The 21,323-nt window shown below is 35.6% G+C and overlaps 4 protein-coding genes across 4 annotated transcripts; 3 read left to right on the top strand and 1 right to left on the bottom strand.

The window, feature by feature from the left end:
* Positions 1-7,696: 7,696 nt before the first annotated feature.
* On the top strand, positions 7,697-14,022 carry Golgin97 (Golgin 97). The gene is made up of 8 exons (XM_014240977.3): positions 7,697-8,279; positions 8,345-8,704; positions 9,220-9,645; positions 9,888-9,986; positions 11,849-12,283; positions 12,359-12,649; positions 12,713-13,780; positions 13,864-14,022. Exons 1-7 carry the CDS (start codon positions 8,091-8,093, stop codon positions 12,872-12,874), a joined length of 1,962 nt encoding a protein of 653 aa, XP_014096452.2. The 5' UTR covers positions 7,697-8,090; the 3' UTR covers positions 12,875-13,780; positions 13,864-14,022.
* Positions 13,689-14,022, top strand: LOC106621944 (uncharacterized). Its single transcript, XM_036375156.2, has 2 exons — positions 13,689-13,780; positions 13,864-14,022. Exons 1-2 carry the CDS (start codon positions 13,734-13,736, stop codon positions 14,015-14,017), a joined length of 201 nt encoding a protein of 66 aa, XP_036231049.1. The 5' UTR covers positions 13,689-13,733; the 3' UTR covers positions 14,018-14,022.
* Positions 14,023-14,075: 53 nt separating this feature from the next.
* Tim10 (translocase of inner membrane 10) lies at positions 14,076-15,029 on the top strand. The gene is made up of 2 exons (XM_014240990.3): positions 14,076-14,296; positions 14,699-15,029. Exons 1-2 carry the CDS (start codon positions 14,146-14,148, stop codon positions 14,824-14,826), a joined length of 279 nt encoding a protein of 92 aa, XP_014096465.1. The 5' UTR covers positions 14,076-14,145; the 3' UTR covers positions 14,827-15,029.
* Positions 15,030-15,084: 55 nt separating this feature from the next.
* Positions 15,085-19,082, bottom strand: LOC106621955 (leucine-rich repeat-containing protein 10). Its single transcript, XM_014240989.3, has 4 exons — positions 17,963-19,082; positions 15,714-16,298; positions 15,424-15,612; positions 15,085-15,355 (listed from the first exon to the last, which is right to left on the bottom strand). Exons 1-4 carry the CDS (start codon positions 18,140-18,142, stop codon positions 15,302-15,304), a joined length of 1,008 nt encoding a protein of 335 aa, XP_014096464.1. The 5' UTR covers positions 18,143-19,082; the 3' UTR covers positions 15,085-15,301.
* Between the last annotated feature and the right edge of the window lie 2,241 nt (positions 19,083-21,323).

Raw genomic sequence — 21,323 nt, 5'->3', positions numbered from 1 at the left:
TTTCCCAAGTTGATTTTTTTTTGCAGACACAAATCTACTTATGTGAATAAAACATGAGCTGGTACTAGCCCGTACTGATATATCCCTATATATTATATATTTATATATGTATATCTGAAGTAAAAGTAGTCTAATAAGCAAGAAAATGCGAGAAATCGAATTGAACGTAACAAAAAGAATAATAGCAGCAACAATGAAGTAACAATAGAAATCTCAAACGCCCTTAACAAAGGACATGCACATAAATGATTATAAAAAAATGGAAGGAAGTTAAGCAAACAAACACACACGCACAAATACACGTAAAATATAAGTATAAACACAAGGGTGATACACAAGTTGAAGTGCACAAGTACGGACGTGTTTTGTGAGTGTCCCAACCTATGGAACATAAACAAAGTTTTACAAAAGTGTTTAAAGTCCGCAAGTGCGCGAAAAAACAGACTGCAAACGCAACTAGCAAACCGGCACTAAATTGAATCGACAGAAAAGTCGTACAAGCGGTAAGTGCTATTTCTATTTAAAAATATTTATTTATTGTCGGGCAAAGGTCCGCACAAAAGGGAATACGTAAAGAGCGCTCTCTCAGCTGCTCATATTGTCGTCTCCCTTTTTTAATTCTTTTTACACCCTCTTGAAATCCACAATCCACATTGAGAGAAATTCCTGAGGCCTGATCCTGAGGAATCTCTGCTCAACACCAGCGCTAGAGGATTTCTGTTTATGTGGCTAAAAATGTCAACTAAAGCAAAAACAGCAAATCCCATAGCAGACACCAAGGAGAAAAGTGAAATGGCTGGAATTAGTCCATTTACACGGAGCAGCAAAACTGCCCGATCACCCGAGCGACGGGTAATAACGCCCAGTGTACAATCGGTCAACACTGCAACGCCAACTGCGCTTGATATGACCCATTGCAATAAACCAACGCGAACAGCTGATAATTTGATCGTAGTCAATCTGCCATCAACACAAAGCGACACTAAAACTGACCCCATCATAAACATGAGCGAAGGAGAGAACGTGCTCACTGCATTGGGAGTGCTCATAGATGAACTAATTGCTCTCACACATGGCCAAAAACAAAGACATGTGAACCAGAATATGAAAAATATCATTGATAGGATATCGCAGCTACAAAAACAAGCACTAGCTGAATTCAAAGAGTCAACCACCCACTCAATCATTCAGCCGAAAAGAGGCCGCACTATGCACACTGATGAACCAATAGAAGATGAGCACACGCAGCAACAAATTAAGCGAACATGCACAAACTCGCCAAAAACTCGCGCAAATACAAATTTGATTGGTCAAGCTAAGCGATCAATAATAACAAATGACCGCGCTATACCTCACACTTTTGAAGGCGCTGTAAATCCACCATCAAAGAGACCTAAGGAAACCCAACAAAATAAGGGTAATAACCCAAATGACCCTCACAGTCCAAAAACACTGCCGTGGAATATTGTAGCTAGAAAAGCTAAACCGCAAACCGCAAAACCCCCAAAAACAAAACCCCAGGCGATATTAATTTCTAAGAATGGAAATCTTACTTATGCCGAAATTCTTAGGAAAATTAAGTCCGATTCTACTCTCAGCGAATTCGAAAAGAAAGTTACCCGAATTCGTAAAACACAAGGCGGTGAAATGCTGCTGCAACTAAGTGGTTCAGCAATGTCAGCCGACTCGCAGGAAACAATGAGGAAATGCCTTGGTGACCAAGCAAATATAAAAGTTCTGACCCAGGAGACACTTATAGAGTGTAAAGACTTGGATGAAATTACAACCAAGGAAGAAGTACTTTATGCTCTACAGAGAGAGTTGGGTAACAACGATCTGACGATTTCAGCTATAAAGAGCCTAAGAAAGTCCTACAGAGACACTCAAACAGCGCTTATTAAAATCCCAGTTGAGAATGCCAGGAAACTACTTCAATCCAAGAAATTAAAAGTAGGGTGGGTAATATGCCGTATCAGAGAATATAGGCAGCCACAACGGTGCTACAGATGCCTCGATTATGGCCACACAGCGAAAAGCTGCGAAAACGAGGACAGGTCTAAACTATGTAGAAGATGTGGTGAGGGTGAACACCAGGCTACGGACTGTGCCAAGAAGCCGAAATGCATGCTTTGCTTGAAAGCTGGCTCCAGTGAAACTGATCACTTTACTGGGAGCGTCAGATGCCCGGTATACAAGAAAGCGGCTCAAACTCAAAAATTAATATGAGGTGTTTACAACTTAACCTAAACCACTGTCAAGCAGCACATGACTTATTAAAACAGTCAGTGCTTGAGAAGCAGATCGATGTGGCCTTACTCAGTGAACCCTATAAAACCGTTGAAGGTGCCAACTGGACGTGCGATTCGAGGAATAAAGCGGCGATATGGAAATGCAACCCTAACTCTCCACAGCTGGAAAACCCTTACCCTTCAAATGGCTTTGTTCGCGCAACAATTAGTGATGTTAATATCTATAGTTGCTATTTGCCTCCCAGTATCAATGACGAAGAATTTAAGAACATCATCGACTGTCTAGTGACTGATGCCAGAAGTAAAACTAATCTAGTAATAGCCGGCGACTTTAATGCCTGGGCTATTGAATGGGGTTGCAAAAGAACTAATAGTAGGGGTAAAGCCTTACTAGAAGCCTTTGCTTCCCTTGACCTTGTGCTCTTAAACACCAACCAACCCACATTCAACAAAGATGGGCGGCAGTCGGTGATAGATCTGACTTTCGTCAAATCAAATCTTGTCCGTAGATCTAAATGGAAAATAAGTGATCATTATACCTTTAGCGATCACTATGCCATTATATTTGAAATAAATGTCGCACACATACGGCAGAATGTACCGACCCTAGTGAGATGTTCCTGGAGAACTAAAACGTTCGACCCTGACCTCTTTGAAGAGACCTTTAGGCCCACTGTGCTACAAGAGAACCCACTTTCGGCAAATAGTTCCGCCTCCATAATTATGACCCATCTTAAAAAAGCATGTGACGCATCAATGTCCAAACATACACGACGCAATCATCACCCTCCAGTATATTGGTGGAATGACACAATTGACAAACTGCGAAAAGCATGCCAGCAGGCAAGACGTTCATATCAAAGGTCACGTGGCACCCCTGACTATATACCCCTCCAAAGACTTTTCAAGGACAAGAGGAAGCTATTAAAGCAGTCCATTAAGAAAAGCAAACGAGAATGCTTTCTGAAACTCTGCGACGACGTTGAAGATAATGCTTGGGGGCTAGCATATAAGGTGGTAATGGCAAAACTCCGTTCTCGTGGGCAAATGCCGACCTCCCCCCCAATGCTGGAAAGAATAGTATCGGTACTTTTTCCAACCCGACCCCTGCATTCCCAACTTCATCAAGCGATTATAGAAGTAGCCCCAGATATACCGTCTGTTACGAACGAAGAGGTCCGAGAAGCATGTGACCGGTTAAACCCATCTAAAGCCCCGGGCCCAGACGGAATACCTAATTTAGCGCTGAAAACAGCGATATCCAAGAACACAGACCCCTTCCGAATTATGTATGACACATGCATTAAGGAAGGTTGCTTCCCTAAGCTATGGAAAAAGCAGCATCTAATATTACTGCCAAAACCAAACAAGCCTTTGACAGACCCGTCCCATTTCCGGCCACTCTGCATGTTGGACTCCGCTGGAAAAATCCTTGAGCGAATTGTATACCGACGCCTAAACAAAGCAATCGATGACGCTGGCGGATTATCACCGAATCAATTTGGATTCAGAAAAGCAAGATCCACCATCGACGCGGTGACCCTAGTAAAGACACTGGCCGAAAAGGCAATCAGTGGAAAAAGATGGAAAGGCGGCACAATCCAATATTGCATGGTCGTTACACTCGACGTTAAAAATGCTTTTAACTCAGCATCTTGGTATAGCATATTAACTGCCCTAAAAAGTTTCTCCGTGCCTCAATACCTTTACAACATAATCGTAAGCTACTTTAACGAAAGAATTCTGAGCTACGACACAAGCGACGGCTATAAGGAATATAAAGTCACCGGTGGTGTACCACAAGGATCTGTACTCGGACCGTTACTCTGGAACATCATGTACGACGGAGTATTGCGACTAAAGGTACCCAAAAATGTTCACATCATAGGATTTGCAGATGACATTGCTGTTGTGGTGACAGCTAAGCACATAGAAGATATTGTTGCAATAACCAATGCAGTAATATCTTTAATTAATGATTGGCTTGAAACTAATGGACTTACCCTAGCAGAGGGCAAAACGGAAGCCGTGCTTATTACTGGCAGAAAAACCCGAGAGACTGCTACATTCAGAATAAAAGGTGCGTGTATAACTACACAACCAGCGTTGAAATACTTAGGAATTGTTCTTGATGCAAGACTTTCCTTTAAAGAGCATTTAGCCTACACCTGCGAAAAAGCTTCAAAAACATGTAGAGCCTTAACCCGAATGATGCTCAATACCCGTGGACCGAAGCAAAATAGGAGAAGACTCCTGGCTGGAGTTCTGAAGTCCGTCACTCTATATGGCGCCGAGGTTTGGGGAAAAGCACTCGAAACAAAATCTTACCGACGTGGCCTTTTTTCCATTTATACCATTTGCGCACTCAGAGTATGCTCAGCTTTCCGTACAGTGTCAGAAGATGCTGCCCTTGTAATTGCGGGCTTACACCCATTAGATCTCTTAGCCAAAGAGACCAAAAAGCCTGTAACGGACTTACCACCCCGAACCGTAAAAGGAAATGCCCGAGCGGAGACGGTGGAGAGTTGGCAAAGACGATGGGAAGTCAGTCAAAAAGGACGTTGGACTTTCCGACTGATTCCCAACATTGACCCATGGCTAAAAAGACCACACGGCGAGGTAGACTTTTATTTAACTCAAATCCTGACAGGGCATGGCTGCTTCAAAGCATATTTGAAACGCTTTCAACACGAAAATGATGATATATGCGATAAATGCGGTGGCGAGACAATTGAGAATGTAGAACATACGTTGTTCCATTGTCCGCAATACGAGCAAGAGAGACGATTCCTCAAGAGTGCATTCGGTATAGACCCAACCCCCGAAAACTTAGTAGACCAAATGGTGGAATCAAAAGCTAAGTGGGAGGCGGTGTGCGAAATAGCCGCCAAAATCATGAAAACCCAAAGAGCCCGAGAGCAGCAGCGGAGAAGAGAACTCCAAAACTTAACGGACCACTAGAACGCGGACCAAACAAACGCACTAAAGGGGAAGGGTTTGGCGACAAACATTGCACGGGGCGGGTTTAATACCAACAGAGGTGGGGCCAAGTAAATGCAACTTGTTACTGAATGCATTGAGACTACTACAAACGTATGAGCACTCAACTCAACCATCCTCCCGACGGAATACTTGACGGTGGTACCGGGGGGAAAGGTACATGACGGTAGGAGGTTTAGTTGGATTAAAGTTCCACACTGACGTGGGGTTCAGGCTTTCGATGCTTCCTCCTCGTAAAAAAAAAAAAAAAAAAAAAAAAAAAAAAAAAAAAAAAAAAAACGTAAAATATAAGCATACAATTTATGGGTTGTAGTTGCCATTACACACACATACATATATTTAAAAATACACATAGCCCTAAAACGACAACTACAAATACAACTTTAATGCGAGGCTGTAGAAAACGCAGGAAGCCGGAAGAAAATCAAACAACAACAAACTACACAAATACATACATATGTACAATACATAAGAGAAGCACAACATAACTTAACTTCTGCCTTTGGAAATGGAGATGCTTCGCTGAGCAAGAAGAAGAAGCATGAAGAAGCATGAAGAATAACCGCACCGAAAGACTTGAGACTTTGTCCGCAGACCGCTTATCAGAGCTCAATGCTAGAGCAAGCGATTTGCCCTCGCACCGCCGCTGCCGGCAAACGGAAGCAGACAGTCATGTGCCGTTATAGGCTGATGCTGCCATTCATAGCTGTAAAATAATAATAATAAGAGCAAAATACCAAAAAAAAAACTTAGAGGTGAAAAACGGCGCTTGGCTGATATATTAGACTTATCGATTGAGGCGGCTTGCACACATAAAACGGATAAATTGTTAGAGTGCTGGTAATGGCCGAGTTATTTGAAATTTATTTGGATATTGACATGGTCATTTAAACTATCTATTGCCCATTTTACTGGTTACAAAATTGTGCAAATATTTGCAGTCGTCTTTCATGTGGAAGTGAAATAAATCAGAGTTGTATTTGTCATGATGTCGAGAACGTTTCAGTAATACGTCTTTGAAGAGTTTTGGGAGAAAAAGCGCATTGGAAATTAAATTGGAAGTCTGAAGTTTTTGTATGGGGAAGTGAGTGCTTTAAAATGGCTTCCCAATAATTAACTGATGTTTAATTTAATTTCTCGCTGCTTTAGGCATAAATTCCTGGGTATACCCACGTCAGCAGAAAGATCTCTCTTTGAAGAGTACGCCAGAGACTACATACTAATTAGTGAGTACATCACCACAGGCAACAAAACCTGCATAAGAAAGCACTAGAAACAACTTGAGCACCCCCGCTTCGAGCCAAAACTCGGAGAAAATCGTATAAAACAATAGCCGTGCGGGATTAGGATAGGACGCTAACAACAAATGTTGCCATTATGATGTAGAAATAAAGACATATAAAATGCTAAGAAGAGTTTGACGACCAGATGAGAGCAGGAATGAGCAGAGCCAACTTCAATCAGTAGTCTGAATCTGTAATAAGAAAATTTGCGTGACAACTTTGAACAATGCAGGAGACTGAGAGGATTCCAATACCCGAATTGAAACGAATCTTATGCAGGCAAGTGCAGTTATTTCGGCGATCTAACCCAGTTTGATAGTAGATGGAATTGGTACTGTTATAGTGGGTCCACGTAACCAAACTGTCATTGTCCATGAACACTTTTCCAAGCATTTTTCAAGCTGAGATTCATGCCTTTTGCTATCACGATAATCGGATTATCATTCTAAATTATAATTAAGCAGAGCTTAAACCACTTCTTCCTTTGGAAATCCAATCCATAATGTAACTTGAGCGCTTTGAAAAGCTTAACAGGATCGCCAGGAAAAATCGTGGATTACTGGCATGGAACCCAGAGCAAAAAGATGTCGAAGGCAATGCATTGACAGACCATCCAATCAAAGACTCGGCAGCAATCAAGCCAATAGAACCGGATCCTTAAGCTTTAAATTAAACTTAAAAAACTCGTTCCCACGACAGTCGGATCTACGTAACCGAAACGGACCTGGATTTTTATCCGGCCAAAGGCTGACAACTTGGCCGAATTTTGCCGCTACAAAACAACAACAACTTTGGAAAGAAGAGCGGAAAAGTAGGAATCGCTCTTGGCTGCAAATTCCAGGACTTTTTTTAGCAAAATTATTTCTGGAAGGATGCAATCCGAAAAGCTTCAAACAGATAATTATCCTCCCCAGAGAAAAATAAAGTCAAACTGAAGCGCGATTTATGCAAAATTATGAAAGAATGTAAATATAAAATCATAACAAAATAATAAATAATAAAAAAATAATAATTAAACATAATTAAAATAATTTTCCGACACATATATGGTATATTAATAATAAAAATTGCATTTTGAATTTATTGAGTTACACAAAATCAATTCTTTGGGTCACCCTATACTTAGGAAACGTTACGTGATTACGATAAATTATTTACTATCAACGTAACTAAACTTCAATCAGCTTTGGACGGACGTGGGGATTAAATTTTTCGATTGTGGAAAACTTAAAAATACGGACTGGTGTCTAATTATTTCATGCTAAGCCGCATTAGCATAACTTTAAACAGCCAATTAGCATTTACGATAACAAAAACCAAAAAGTATAGCAGACCGTTTTTACCAGCGGCTGATAACAGTCGAAGAATCCAGTGTACATAAGCAAAAAAATACTAATACACAAAAGTGGTGAGGCAGAAGCTGATGACAGGGGGTTGCAGTAATTTGTAAGATTCACCTGTGCCGTTTTGTGTAAATGACGAATGAGGCAATTGATTTACACAATATTATTTCTGCACTGAATTACGCATAAAAAAGTTTAAGCAGCAGCATTGAAAAATGTTTGCTTCATTAAAAAATAAAATTAAAGAGGAGACAGGTTCAGACGTGGCTCCAACAGCCACGAATATACGGCACATCAATCATAACAATAATCGAATACGTAGCCGTTTCTCTTCGACATTAAGTGTAAATTCCACTAATGAAGACGCCGGCGGAGGTGGCAGTATGGACGCACAGAGTTATGGGGTGGGCATAAAAACATAAACAAAATAGAAATAAAAAGTGCATTTAAAATAAATTTAATTTTTCAGGCGGAACAGCTCTCCACATTGCGTAGTCAATGTAATGAGTTGACCACCAAGGTGACAGATCTAACTACACGCTTGCAAACAATTCAAGAGGAGAAGACACGCATTGAAAAGACGAACGAAATCCTATTAGAAACTGTGAAAGTGGCGCAAACACAAAAGGATATATATTGCGAAGAACAGGAGAAGATACAAAACCTACAACAAAGCGAAATTGAGAAATTAAAAAATCTATTATCATTCCGTGAGCAAGAAGCTGTTGATCGACTAGCAGCTATGCGGCAAAATCAGCAGCAAATTGAAAACTTAACCACAGAACTTGAACGACTGAAGCAATATGAGCCCATGGTCGAAGATTTACAGGTGAATAAGTGTGACTGTTTGCCAGCGTAGCTTATATGTGTTTTGTGCGTTCAGGTATTTAACTTTTTTTAAATACCACAGTGCTTATCTATCAATTTTTTGGTTCTTTGTTGACTTAAGTAATACCGATTGGACTTAATAGTAAATTATGTGTTCTAAAATGCTGTGTATAAACCAAGCGTATATTTTTATTTGTAGTTACATTGTGGTTGGTTACAGTCTGTATTATTTAAGAATTTTCTTTCGCCTTAAAAGTTTCACATAATTTTAGTTGGCCACATCGTTATCTACCTTTTTCACATTTATGTTATTTCGTCAAAACAAAAAGAAAATACACTATGCTATTTACATTTTGGTGTACAGTTAGTGCTGACGCTGACTCATGCTGGTACGTATAATTGTTAAGACTGTGCGTGGGTATGTGTATAACTACGTTAGCATATCTACACCTTAGATTATTACAATATATATATATATATAAATACCTGCTAACATTGCTTACGGTTTGCTTACAGGATGAATTGGAACGCCTACGCCATTCATCTCAACTGGGAAAAAATAACTTAACAACTACATTGGCCGCTGTTGAGGAAGAAAATCGACATTTAAAGATGCGTCTGCAAATCATGGAACAAGCACGTTTAGATGCGATTAACTCATTCAGTGCTGACGAGAAAATGCAAGCGCTAGTGCAAGAACGTAAAATGCTCGAACAACATTTAGAAGAAGCACATCTTCAGTTGTCCGACATAAAGAGTACATGGAGCGGTCAGAATTTATCATTAGAAACGCAAGTCAGTCGACTGTCAAAACAAGTTGCCGAGGAGACCACCGAAAAACGCAAGGCGTTGCGGGCCCGTGACGATTTAAATGAGAAAGTGAAACAATTAGAATTCGAAATGTTGAAACTTAAGGATGATATGAAACAGCGCGAAGATAAGGTATGTTTTAAGCAACGCGCTTTAATAAATGGTGTACTTTAAATTGAGGTTCGGTTAAAAATTATGCGAATGAAATTTTAATTTGAAAAAAAAAAAATGTTTATGTGTATAAAGAGCGTGCTATGCTTGTGTTTAACATATTTTGCACAAATTTCACAACAAGGAAGGAAGCATTTAAAAGCACGTAATATCAAATTGTTAATTTCGTAAAATTTGTAACTTAAACTCTTCTATTTTTCCAGATAAAGTTGCTTGAGGAGGAGATAGACGAATTAAACATGGCGCTGAAGGAATGTCGCGAAGAGAATGAACAACAAATTATTTACGAGCGCAATAAGGCTGTGAGTATACCCGCTGATGTTGATGATTTGCAATGGGATAGCATGTAACTAACCAAACAAAATGTTTTAAAAGTATTTAATACCTCCATACACGTATTGAAATTGAAACGCTTAAATTAACCCAAGCACGCGTCACCAAATAATTGCTTTCTTTTGGAGGCATATACGTATAAATAATTTACAAGCGCCAACTAACGCCTATTGTTTTTTTTTACATATATTTGTTAAGTGTTTTATGTTATTTACTTATTAGTTAAAAATTGTATCATGTTGTTAATTTTGAATAAAAGATTTATTTTCTGCCAAAAAAAGTGATTTTAATTAAAATGCGAGTATTAAATTTCGCAATAATATATTTATTATTATTTGATGTTTTTTTTTAATTTTTTAATATTTGTTTTTATTTTTTAATAAATATTTATTTTTTAATAGATTTTATTTTAATTGACTTTTTTTAAAATAAATTTTTGTTTTTCAATAAATTTTTTCATTTGTTTTAATATATTTTAACTTTTTGTTTTTACTTTGTTTTAATTTTTTTTTCAATTTTTTAATATTTTTTTTTATTTTGTTAATAAATTTTTATTTATTTTATAGATTTTATTTTAATTGACTTTTTTTAAATAAATTTTTGTTTTTCAATAAATTTTTTCATTTGTTTTAATATATTTTAACTTTTTTTTACTTTGTTTTAATTTTTTTTATATTTGTTTTAATATTTTTTTTTTTATTTGTTTTAATATTTTTTTTATTTGTTTAATTATTTTTTTTTTTATTTGTATTAATTTTTTTTTTTGTAATTTTTATATATTTTTTAGATTTCTATTTATATATTTTTTTAATTTATATAAGTGTCTATTTTTCTTAATTTTTTTATATGAATATTTTCTTGAATTTCTTTTATTTTTTATTAATATATTTTTTTAATTTTTATATGTATATTTTGTTTTACTTTTTATATATTTTTTTAATTTTATATGTATGTTTTGTTTTAATTTTTATATACATATGTATGTATATATTTTTTTTAATTTTTATATGTATACCCTTTTTTAATTTTTGTGTATTTTTTTTTGATATAATTTTAATATGTACATATAATTTTTTTTTTAATTTCTATATATTTTTTATTTATTTTTATAAATTTTTTTTATTTATATATATAATTTTTTTAAATTTTTATTGTATATATATTTTTTTAACTTTTTATATATTTTTTTTTATTTGTTTTAATTATTTAAATTTTTTTTGTAATTTTTATATTTTTTTTAGATTTCTATTTATATATTTTTTTAATTTTTATTTGTATTTTTGTTTTACTTTTTATATATTTTTTTAATTTTATATGTATATTTTGTTTTAATTTTTGTGTATATGTTTATTTTTTTTTAAATTTTTATAAATTTTTTTTATTTATATATATAATTTTTTTTTTATTTATATATATAATTTTTTTAAATTTTTATTGTACCTATATACATATATATTTTTAATTTTTTATATATTTTTTTTTAATTTTTATATGTATGTATATTTTGTTTTTATACATACATATGTATATATGTATATTTCTTTTAATGTTTATATATATATTTTTTTAATTTGTATATATACATATATATTTTTTAAATTTATATATTTTATTTAAATTTATTTTTTTTTTTGAATTTTTAAATATATTTTTTTAATTTTTTTAATATTTTTTTTTAAATTTTTCCAATATTTTTTTTTAATTTTTTTTATTAATATAGAATAATATCTAAATTTTTTAAATTTCTTTTTTAAACTATTTTAGTATTTATATATTTTTTAATAAGTTTTTGATGGTATTGTACTATAATATTTCTTTACTAAACATTTAGGAGACATTAGAAAATGAAACGAAAGATCTCAAGTTGCGCATCAGCACGGCAGACGAACGTTTTAGTGAATATGCCACCAATGCTGAACATGTGGCACAATCGCTTCGCCAACAAACTACTCAATTGCAAGAGCAGCTGAACGAAGCGCAAAACATACTTGAAGCCGAAAAGGAAGAAAAACTCACAGCATTGTTGCGTAATGCCGAAATATCACAGAGCGAGGAGATACTGCGTAAAGAGTTGCGCATGGAGCGTGATGAAGCTAACGAACTGCACGAAAAGAACGAGCAGCTAACTGGGGAAATGGAGGCCAAAATACAAGAGATAAAACAGTGTAAAATCGAAATGGAAGACTTAAAGACTGTGATGTATAAAAATGATGAGAAGCTGAAGGAGATCGATGAAATGCAACGCGAAATAAGCGAGAAAAATAAGGTAATTTTTCACATAATAATTCTTATTTATTATTGTTGTTATAAATATTCTCTATGTTTTGCTTGCACGCCACAGACAATAAAAATTCTAAATCAACGCTTGGCTGATCTCAAGAAGACACTGCAGAAGGAATTTCACAGCGCCAAATCCTTTGAAGCTGAGAAAGAGCGTAACGGCAATTGCATTGCTGCGAAATCGCCAACTACCGCAAATGTGGTTGCTGTCAGTACGGCGGTTGCGAATGATACGTTAGCTTGTGAGCACTGTGGTGGTATGAGCGGAGCCACAAGCAATAGTATAGTTATGGACGAGGTCAATTTTAAATATTTAAAGCACGTAATTGTGAAGTTTCTTACTAGTCGCGAGGTTAGTGCAACATCAGACGTTTTCTATTTGATTATTTTTAAAACTAAATTCATTTATCAACAGGTGGAAGCACGACATTTAATACGCGCTGTTGCAACTTTATTAAAACTTACCAAAGATGAGGAGAAACTGCTGCAGGACACGCTGAATTGGAAAATGAGTTGGTTCGGTTCGAAACCAAATCATGGTAGAGGTCAACATTCCTTCTCTATACCACCGAGTTAATACTAAAACCAGCTACGCGCTACATACATATTATATACTAGTATAATTTAAAAACCAATTGTTGCTAGTTAGAAATGATCTAGCCAAACGACCAATAGACTTTTAAAACTTCAACAGCTACGAATGCGATTTTGCTCATATGCAGCGTTTAATATAAGACCCTTATTGACTTTAATTATTTTATATGCCACATATTGGAATTTGATTCAACACTACCAGCACCCTATCTTACCTAAAATGCAAAAGGAATTTATAATAATACTTATTACGTGCTAAATTAGTTTAAATCCGCCAAATTACTCTCTATATACATTTTTACGTTACTTAACTGTGTTACGTATGTGGTCCGTTCAAAATTCCCAATTATATTATTTTTATTGAAAGACTATGTGAAATTTCGATTATTTAAGTTTAAGTGAAAATCCTTAGTAGGTTTTAATGTTGATTTAATTAACGTGCATATTTTTTTCTTGTTAGCTTATCATTCCATTTTGTACGTATAAGCATTTTGATACATATTTATTTATATATTTATATGTATATATTTTGTAAACTTTGTTAATTTATTTTGTTGTCAAATTTTGTATATTAAAAGAAGTTAAACACTAAAAACAGCAAATGCGTTTGTATTATTCTATAAAATGCCTGTAACCTTATAAACTTATGAGGGTCCAACTGATATATATATAATATATCGTGAGGGGTATATGCATTGGTAAAACTTCTGACAACAGTTAAAAAACCTTCTGCTTTGTAATAAGTGTGGCAACACATTTGCGGCTAAGCAGCTGTCAGCGACAAGAATATTGAGGTTATGTCCATGCCAGCTGAGATTACATCGTTGCTTCAATAAAATTTCATGAGGGTCATGTCTTTGGGTTCATTTGGAAAAATAGCAATTTGTTGGTAAGTAAAGTGTAGAATTGTTATTGTTTTAAAACAGTATACTTAAATATATATATATATTTTTTTTTTTTTTTAAATCTCAGGTGCGTCATTACAGTTGCTGGTGTGTCTGGGTTTATTTTGTCGAAAAGTTCTGTAGATCAGCGCCGTTATCAGGACATGCAAATACGTGAACGCATGCGAAAGTCGAATACTGGTGAATACGAACCTGTAGGCGAAAGAAGCTTCAGCGGTTAAGTTAATTAGCCAGCCATTATTTACTATAGTTTTGTTGCACGGCAACTAGCAGCTCCTTGGAACTGTCACGCATAGTGTATAATTAGCAACCATCATATATTAATTTAAAAAAAAACCATACACGCACAATGGCCATGCCACAGATAAGCCAAGCCGACCAGGCTAAATTGCAGTTAATGCAAGAAATGGAAATTGAAATGATGTCTGACTTATATAATCGTATGACAAATGCCTGCCACAAGAAATGCATACCACCACGTTATGGCGAAGCTGAATTAGGTGAGTTAGAATTCGTCACAAAATTATTTGTATATGTTTTGTTTTGGCAGCTTTGATAAAGAATTGTGTATGACACATTTATAAGCCAACACTTTCAGCCGTTCCCACGATAGTCGGGTCTAGGTATACTAAAAATTATTTGGAAAATGTTTTCTGGCAACAACAAAAAGAGCAACCAAAGTTAATGAGAATTATTTATATTTATGTTCGCAAATCTGACGATTTTTCTTTAGCAAATGTATGACTGACTATCGTGGGGTTTTTTTTAAATAGTATTATCTATTTATTAAAAAAATAGTTTATATACTGTAGAAAAGAAGTTGTAGCGAAAGTAAAATTAGTTAATTTTATACGTTTAAGCAGTTGTACAATGCATAACTAAAAAACATATGTTTCCCACAGGTAAGGGCGAAATGGTCTGCATTGACCGCTGTGTGGCCAAATATTTGGATATACATGAAAAAATTGGCAAAAAACTTACAGCTATGTCCATTCAAGATGAGGAGCTTATGAAAAAGATGTCTGGCTAAGCTACTTCAAACAACAACAACAACTCAGGCCACAAAACCAATTTGAAAATAAACAAACCAATAATTTTTACTAAGTATGTTTAAGTTTGCTGCGTTGTTTCCAACTTCCTTATTTGTTGACACTTTCCTCAGTATGTCGTTTGACAGAACACCATTGCAACATTTTGCTGTGCAAAAATAAAATATATGAATAAAAATGTAAATTTGATTGCATTTCATATGAGTACGAATCCTACTCTCAATAAAAAAAAAAAAACATTTTGTTTTAAAATAAAATTAAAACGTTTGTTTATTTTATTTATTATTTTTTTCTTGGTTTTTTGTATACGTTTAAAAGTTTAGAAGTTATCACATATTTTCAATACCAATACTAAGTCATATAAATATATATTTAGATATGTCTGTATATATGTATGTACGTTTGAGAGCATATTACAGCTACCAAAAATACGCTTAAGTCCATATTGCGCATCGTTCATGTAAAATTCGTTATATAGCGTGAAAGTTCTGGTATAAGCATGGAAATATCCTGCAAATAATGAAGATATTTATTTATTTGTATTAATAAAACTTGGGTATTGTTATAAACATAATTACCTCTAAGTCATTTTCGGGACCACTCTCATCTGTCGTATCCAAGTCACTAGTTGCTATACTATTCTCCCAATCAGAGTTTACATCACCCTCATCTTCGTCGTCATCTTCACTTTGGTCCGTATTGCGCGTTCCCAGACGCTGTTGTCCAACCACATCGAAGCGCTCTTCACATTGAACATGCATATGCTCCTGTAAGAGATATTATACATTAACATACATGATATTATTTATATATTTATTTTTGTAATAGTTTAAAATTTGCATGCACATTTCCGGTGTGCCACACTCACTCTAAGCAGCTGGCGCGTTTCCTCCGCATTGCATAGTGGGTTCTCACTCAGATTGAGCACACGCACAAATCGTGTGCTAAAGAGATCTTCCTCTGCGGGCATTGTCTCTATGCGATTGTTATTGAGGAAAACAAATTGCAATTTACGCATATGACGCAAACAAGCGGGTACATTGGTGAGTAGATTATTCTTGAAATTCAGATGCACCAGTTTGGATAGTGCACCGAGTGTGGCGGGCACATCCGTCAGTTCGTTCGATTCGAAAGTCAACCAACGTAAATTCGCCAGCAAACCCATACTGTTTGGTAAACTTTTTAACTTATTGCCACGTGCGCCCATCGTCTCGAGGCGTTGGCAGTTGCCGATCTCTTCGGGTATTTCTAATAGACCCGTATTATTGCACCAAAATGTTTCTAATTGTGTTAGATGGCCGATTTCCGGTGGCAGTTTAGCGATTTCATTACAACTAAGATTAAGTATACGCAGGTTGGTCAGTTGACATATGACCATTGGGAAGGCATCCAGACGATTGTAATCCAATGTTAACACCTGCAGGCGTGACAAATTGGCAATAATGGGCGGCAACTGTAATGGCAGAAAATTTATATGGAATCAAATTTTGATGACTTTTATTGAAAATATGCAGGCAGTTTTGTATCGCTATTTAGTATATTGTTGATACATGTAATACCCTTCACGGTCAGTTTGTATTGCAGCTATTTGATATAGTCGTCCGATCTGAATAATTTCTTCAGAGATTGTAGCGTTGCCTTGGACAATAATATATGCGAAATTTCGTGAAGATATCTTCACAGATAAAAAAATGTTCCATACAAAAGTAGATTTTGATCAGTCAGTTTGCAGGGCAGCTATACGCTATAGTGGACCTATCTAAACGATTTGTTCGTATATTGTAGCGATGCCTTGGACAATAATCTATATTGAATTTTTGTGAAGATATCTTGTCAAATAAAAAAGTTTTCCATACAAGGACTAGATTTTGAATGCTCAGTTTGCAAAGCAGCTGTGTGCTATAGTGCACCGATATCGGCGGTTCCGACAAATGCGCAGCTTTTCGGGGAGGAAAAGATTTGCAGCTAGATATGTATATCAAAAACTGAGGAGCTAGATTGCGTATATACAGAGATAAGCTATACTTTATATAGTCTCCGATATTTCTTTCTATGTCTTAGAAACTTCCTGTCAAACTCAATATACCCTGTTTAGTATATAAATATTAAAAGGAGTATACATATCATACATTTTTCGACAGTTCGACATAAAGTGAATTTCGTTCAGACAACAATATTAGCGACTGCCAAACGTTCTACTTGATATTTCTACATTTGTTATCACCTACATATAACGCTGATAACGAATAAATTAAAAATAGACCTCATATCTGTTTATGCATTCATAAAAATCGATATAAATTAATATTACAAACAGTATAAGCGATAGCAGAAAACATTAAATTGAACTCTGGCTTTAAATGAATTATGCTACATTTGATTAGCAGATGTTCAAGATTTCAAAATTCTAAACTGTTGACATATGCATTATAAAATTTAAATATTTTTGCTTTAATTACTAAGATTATATATTAATTAGTAACTCAGCTAGCACAGATAGGCTCTCTTTTGAACCCGTACACCTGTAAATTTTCTACTCTGAGTCTTTATTCATTCTACTTTCTGTTAGACCAGAGAACTTCTACATTCTCTGGTTAAACTAAATTTCATTTCAATTTGTCTTCTTTCCGTTTCGTTTTCAATCTTTCCTATAAGCCATTGACCATGACCTTCTCAACAATATGATAGTCAATATGCAACCCACCCTCTTCAGCATATTTCTAGCCACAAAAGTAATCTGATTTGTACTATGCAACTATTTTTAGTTTTTAACAAATACAAAGTCTCAATTTTTACTAAAAATGCAGCATGCAAAGGCAGAAAATACTGAAAAATGCCAAAGAATCAAAGTGATTTACACATTTACACTTGCTGTCGGATGATGACAGGAGTAATTTGTTTTGCTTATGCTCCTTTTTTATCCAGACAAAACACAAACAAAAACTTTCCATGCACAAGGTAGTTAACAACTCAAAATAAAAATATTCTACAGGGTACATACATATGTATATCAATCAAAAACTGTGTTGTATTTACGTACATAAATACGCTGAATTTGCATATTAAACATTAAACACAACATTAACACTTTATTAGTGTAATATTAGGTATACGCACCTTGGTCAAATGATTGTGATTCAGGAAGAGTTTCAGCAGTATTGGACACTTTTCCACCAAATCAGGCACATCAGGCATCTCGAAACGTGACAAATTCAACGTAAACGATTTGTTATCAATGGCATCCTCGCATATGGCCAGGACGTGATTGTGACGAAAGAACTGGTAAATTCGATTCATATTTACGATTTAGCGAAAATTGTTTAAACGTTTGTTAGTACGGCACGCTGTTATATAAATTTTTGCTACGTCTGTTTTGTAATTTGGCTTTTATTATTGCATCAAATTGCTGTTTTGTATGTTTCCCCTTTCCGCTTCCTCAGCGATTTATTTGCTTTCGCTTTCGAGCAACATTCGAAGAAATATTTCACGTCACACAAGTCAACACTTTTGAAGACTTTTATAAAGTTTTATTAAAATACTCCATGACATTTACAAACGGAAAACAATTGTGTGTACAATTTTTTTGAAATTTGTAAGGTTTTGTTTTTGCACATTTATAGTATAGTATAGCAACACAACAAATGAAAGCAGTTATGCTACTGAAACAAAAGCAATAGCGGAGACCTAGGCAGACAGTGCAGCGTTGAAGCAGCTGGTCGTTAAAGCACTGATTATGTGAGCGCACTAACAAAATATGCACCGAAATTGGCAAACAACTGAGGAAATATACTTACATATACATATGTATATTATATATGTATGTAAGTACATAGTATTTGTACACAAATGTGTGTCGCGTCACTTGTGTGTGTTAACTTGTATTATTTTCGTGTGTTTCATGTCGGTTGTGCGCTTCTGCATTTTTAGTAAATACTTTACACAGCAATAAAAAAGAATTTATATTATTTTTAGTATTGTAAAAATATGTATATGCATTTAGTATATTTGTCTATATGCTATTTTTGCGTCCAGCACACGCGTTGACTTCAGCTGCTCGCACAGGTGTAATTGAAATTTCAAACTGCTTCGCTCCATAACTACCTAGTTATGTATGGGTATGCTCTTTACCAACTCGCATAGGCAGTGCGAGTACTCGGCGTATGCGTGTTTACGAATACCGCAGCGTCGAACGACAGAAGGCACGTCGTAACATACAGTTTCTGTAGCGAAATAGCATGCTAGAGTCTGCCAGAACTCATTTTATACCTTCTAAAAATATAAGTAAGCACATAGCACGTTACTAACACGTCACTAGCCAGTGTATTTGTCACTGCAAATCTTACTATTGCGTGCGAGCGTGTTTTACTATCGGCGTTTTATTGACGACAACCGCTCTTCTACACAAGTAGTGCAGACGTACTTACATACATAAGTACATATACATATACTACGTACTACGTATTGCAGCAACTTCGTCGTGGTTTATGAATTTCGCTGTATTTTGCATTTAGAGTTTTTACACAAATTTCGTTTTTGCGAATTTAAGCGTCGCAAAATGACAACGCCAATGCTTTGACTCTCTCTGGCTATTTTTGAAATATTTTAATACAAAACGTGCTGCTTTTCTATTCAACCGGTTAAAGATGCTCTCAATTCAAGTGCTGACGCACGTGCACAACGGTATTACTACAACAAAGCGTGTCACTTCTATTAATTTTCCATTTAAACCTATAATTTATAAATGAGTACGTATGAGAATTTATGGTCCGTAGACTCTGCTCGATCGTGCATACATACATACGTACAAAAACATAAAGGGTGGTTCAAAGTATATTTTTATAATACAAAAAAAATGAGCTTTTCTTACTCGCAGTAGCCAAATGATTTAAGGGCGTACATTCAAATTCTGAATGATACGAAACCAAAAGGTATAACGGGCTGTACATTGTGACCACTGTAGTGTCTGACAAGCGGAAGGGGCCGCCAGCAAGGTAGCAGTAATTTACTCCAATAGCAAAGCGGCTATACCTGCTTTGAATTCGCTAATTGTGCGTTCAAAGCTGGTTTAGTAGCGCCTGACCTCATTAGCAGCACCATAAAGCTGCTTCCGTATTCGACTTGTTTGGGTGCCTGGTCTTAGCGGAATCGCTGGAAACTGCAAAGCCAATGAGCTTACTCGGGAGGACAGCCTTACACAATTTCATCCGATTGGAAGCGATTCCGTACTCCTTTATCCGCTTGCGCTCTAGCGCTATGGAGCTATCTTAAGCTCGGCAAGCGTTGGTCAACAACCAGAAATTGTGCGGCTGCGGGATCTCTCTGGTCCAAAGTAAACTGTAGGTGGTAATCTGAACTACTTGTTCTTAACAAAGTCAATCTCGCCAGAATTGGTGTTGGTAGGTGTTCTGACACTTCCCAATAGGTTCACATGAGGTCCGTCTAAATATTTTGCCGGACGCTTTTTGTCAAAGCTTTGTGGAGGAAGTCGAGGTGGAATCTTCTTGTCACTTTCTCTTCTATTGCTCAGCTTTAAATTTTTTTTAAGTTCAAAACGCTTCGTCGGTCCACAAGGATGTGGTGATCGAACTTCAAGAGTTATTGGATATCAAAACTTGGCTACGACGCCAGTTTCCGACTGACACTTTCTGACATAAAAAAACTCATTATAGAATCCAACGATAAAGCCCTAAACTTGTTGGTTCTACTACATAACAGTTAACACCAAGCCATACTAGCTTACGAATAAAGGTTATAACAAGTTAGGAAGGGCTAAGTTCGCTCATAATCGAACATTTTATAATCTTGCAACTAGCAAGGATCAAAGCAGGCGAAATACCTTCAGGTATAGCAAAACTTTATATTAAATTAGAAAAAACGTTAACTTCAGCTGCACCGAAGCTCTAATAGCCGCATTTCTCATAGTTTAAAAGTCTACAAAATAATCGTTATCTTAATATTGATAATCAGTTTGTATGGCTGCTTAATGCTATAGTGATCCGATCTAAACAACAGAAAAATATCTTGTCAAATACAAAAGTACATACAAGAACTTGGTTTTAACCGATCACTTTATATGGCAGCTATATCTTATAGTGGTCCGATATTGGCAATTACCCTATTATTTACATTTTAACGAAGTAATGACCCCTTTGTTTACATCTTATGGGATCAATGATCCTTTTGTTTACCTTTTGCCGAGTTCATTGACCACTTTGTTTACATTTTATGAGATGAATGATCCTTTTGTGTACATTTAGCCAAGACAACAACCTTTGTTTACATTTGGGGTCAATTCCCCTTTTTTTTACATTTTATGGAGTCAATGACCCCTTTATTTACATTTTATGAGGTCATTGTCCTTTTTGTTTATATCTAGCGAGGCCCACAACCGTTGTTTACATTTAGCCAAGTCGAAAACCTTTGTTTACGTTTGAAGTCAATGATATTTTTGCTTGTATTTTATAGGGTCAATGACCCT

The sequence above is a fragment of the Bactrocera oleae genome, chromosome 4 (assembly GCF_042242935.1).
Source record: "Bactrocera oleae isolate idBacOlea1 chromosome 4, idBacOlea1, whole genome shotgun sequence".
Classification (NCBI taxonomy): domain Eukaryota; kingdom Metazoa; phylum Arthropoda; class Insecta; order Diptera; family Tephritidae; genus Bactrocera; species Bactrocera oleae.
The sequence above is the reverse complement of the archived record's forward strand: the minus strand, read 5'-3'. Positions and strand labels throughout refer to the sequence as shown.

What these genes read in the sequence shown, in the direction of transcription:
- Golgin97 (XM_014240977.3), top strand. Translation starts at nt 8,091, where the DNA reads ATGTTTGCTTCATTAAAAAATAAAATTAAAGAGGAGACAGGTTCAGAC. An exon ending in TGGACGCACAGAGTTATGGG is followed by an intron (nt 8,280 to 8,344) that starts GTGGGCATAAAA and finishes TTAATTTTTCAG; the next exon opens with GCGGAACAGCTCTCCACATT. An exon ending in CCATGGTCGAAGATTTACAG is followed by an intron (nt 8,705 to 9,219) that starts GTGAATAAGTGT and finishes GTTTGCTTACAG; the next exon opens with GATGAATTGGAACGCCTACG.
- LOC106621944 (XM_036375156.2), top strand. Translation starts at nt 13,734, where the DNA reads ATGAGGGTCATGTCTTTGGGTTCATTTGGAAAAATAGCAATTTGTTG. An exon ending in GGAAAAATAGCAATTTGTTG is followed by an intron (nt 13,781 to 13,863) that starts GTAAGTAAAGTG and finishes TTTAAATCTCAG; the next exon opens with GTGCGTCATTACAGTTGCTG.
- Tim10 (XM_014240990.3), top strand. Translation starts at nt 14,146, where the DNA reads ATGGCCATGCCACAGATAAGCCAAGCCGACCAGGCTAAATTGCAGTTA. An exon ending in TTATGGCGAAGCTGAATTAG is followed by an intron (nt 14,297 to 14,698) that starts GTGAGTTAGAAT and finishes TGTTTCCCACAG; the next exon opens with GTAAGGGCGAAATGGTCTGC.
- LOC106621955 (XM_014240989.3), bottom strand. Translation starts at nt 18,142, where the DNA reads ATGAATCGAATTTACCAGTTCTTTCGTCACAATCACGTCCTGGCCATA. An exon ending in ATCACAATCATTTGACCAAG is followed by an intron (nt 16,299 to 17,962) that starts GTGCGTATACCT and finishes CTGCCATTACAG; the next exon opens with TTGCCGCCCATTATTGCCAA. An exon ending in AAACGCGCCAGCTGCTTAGA is followed by an intron (nt 15,613 to 15,713) that starts GTGAGTGTGGCA and finishes TATCTCTTACAG; the next exon opens with GAGCATATGCATGTTCAATG.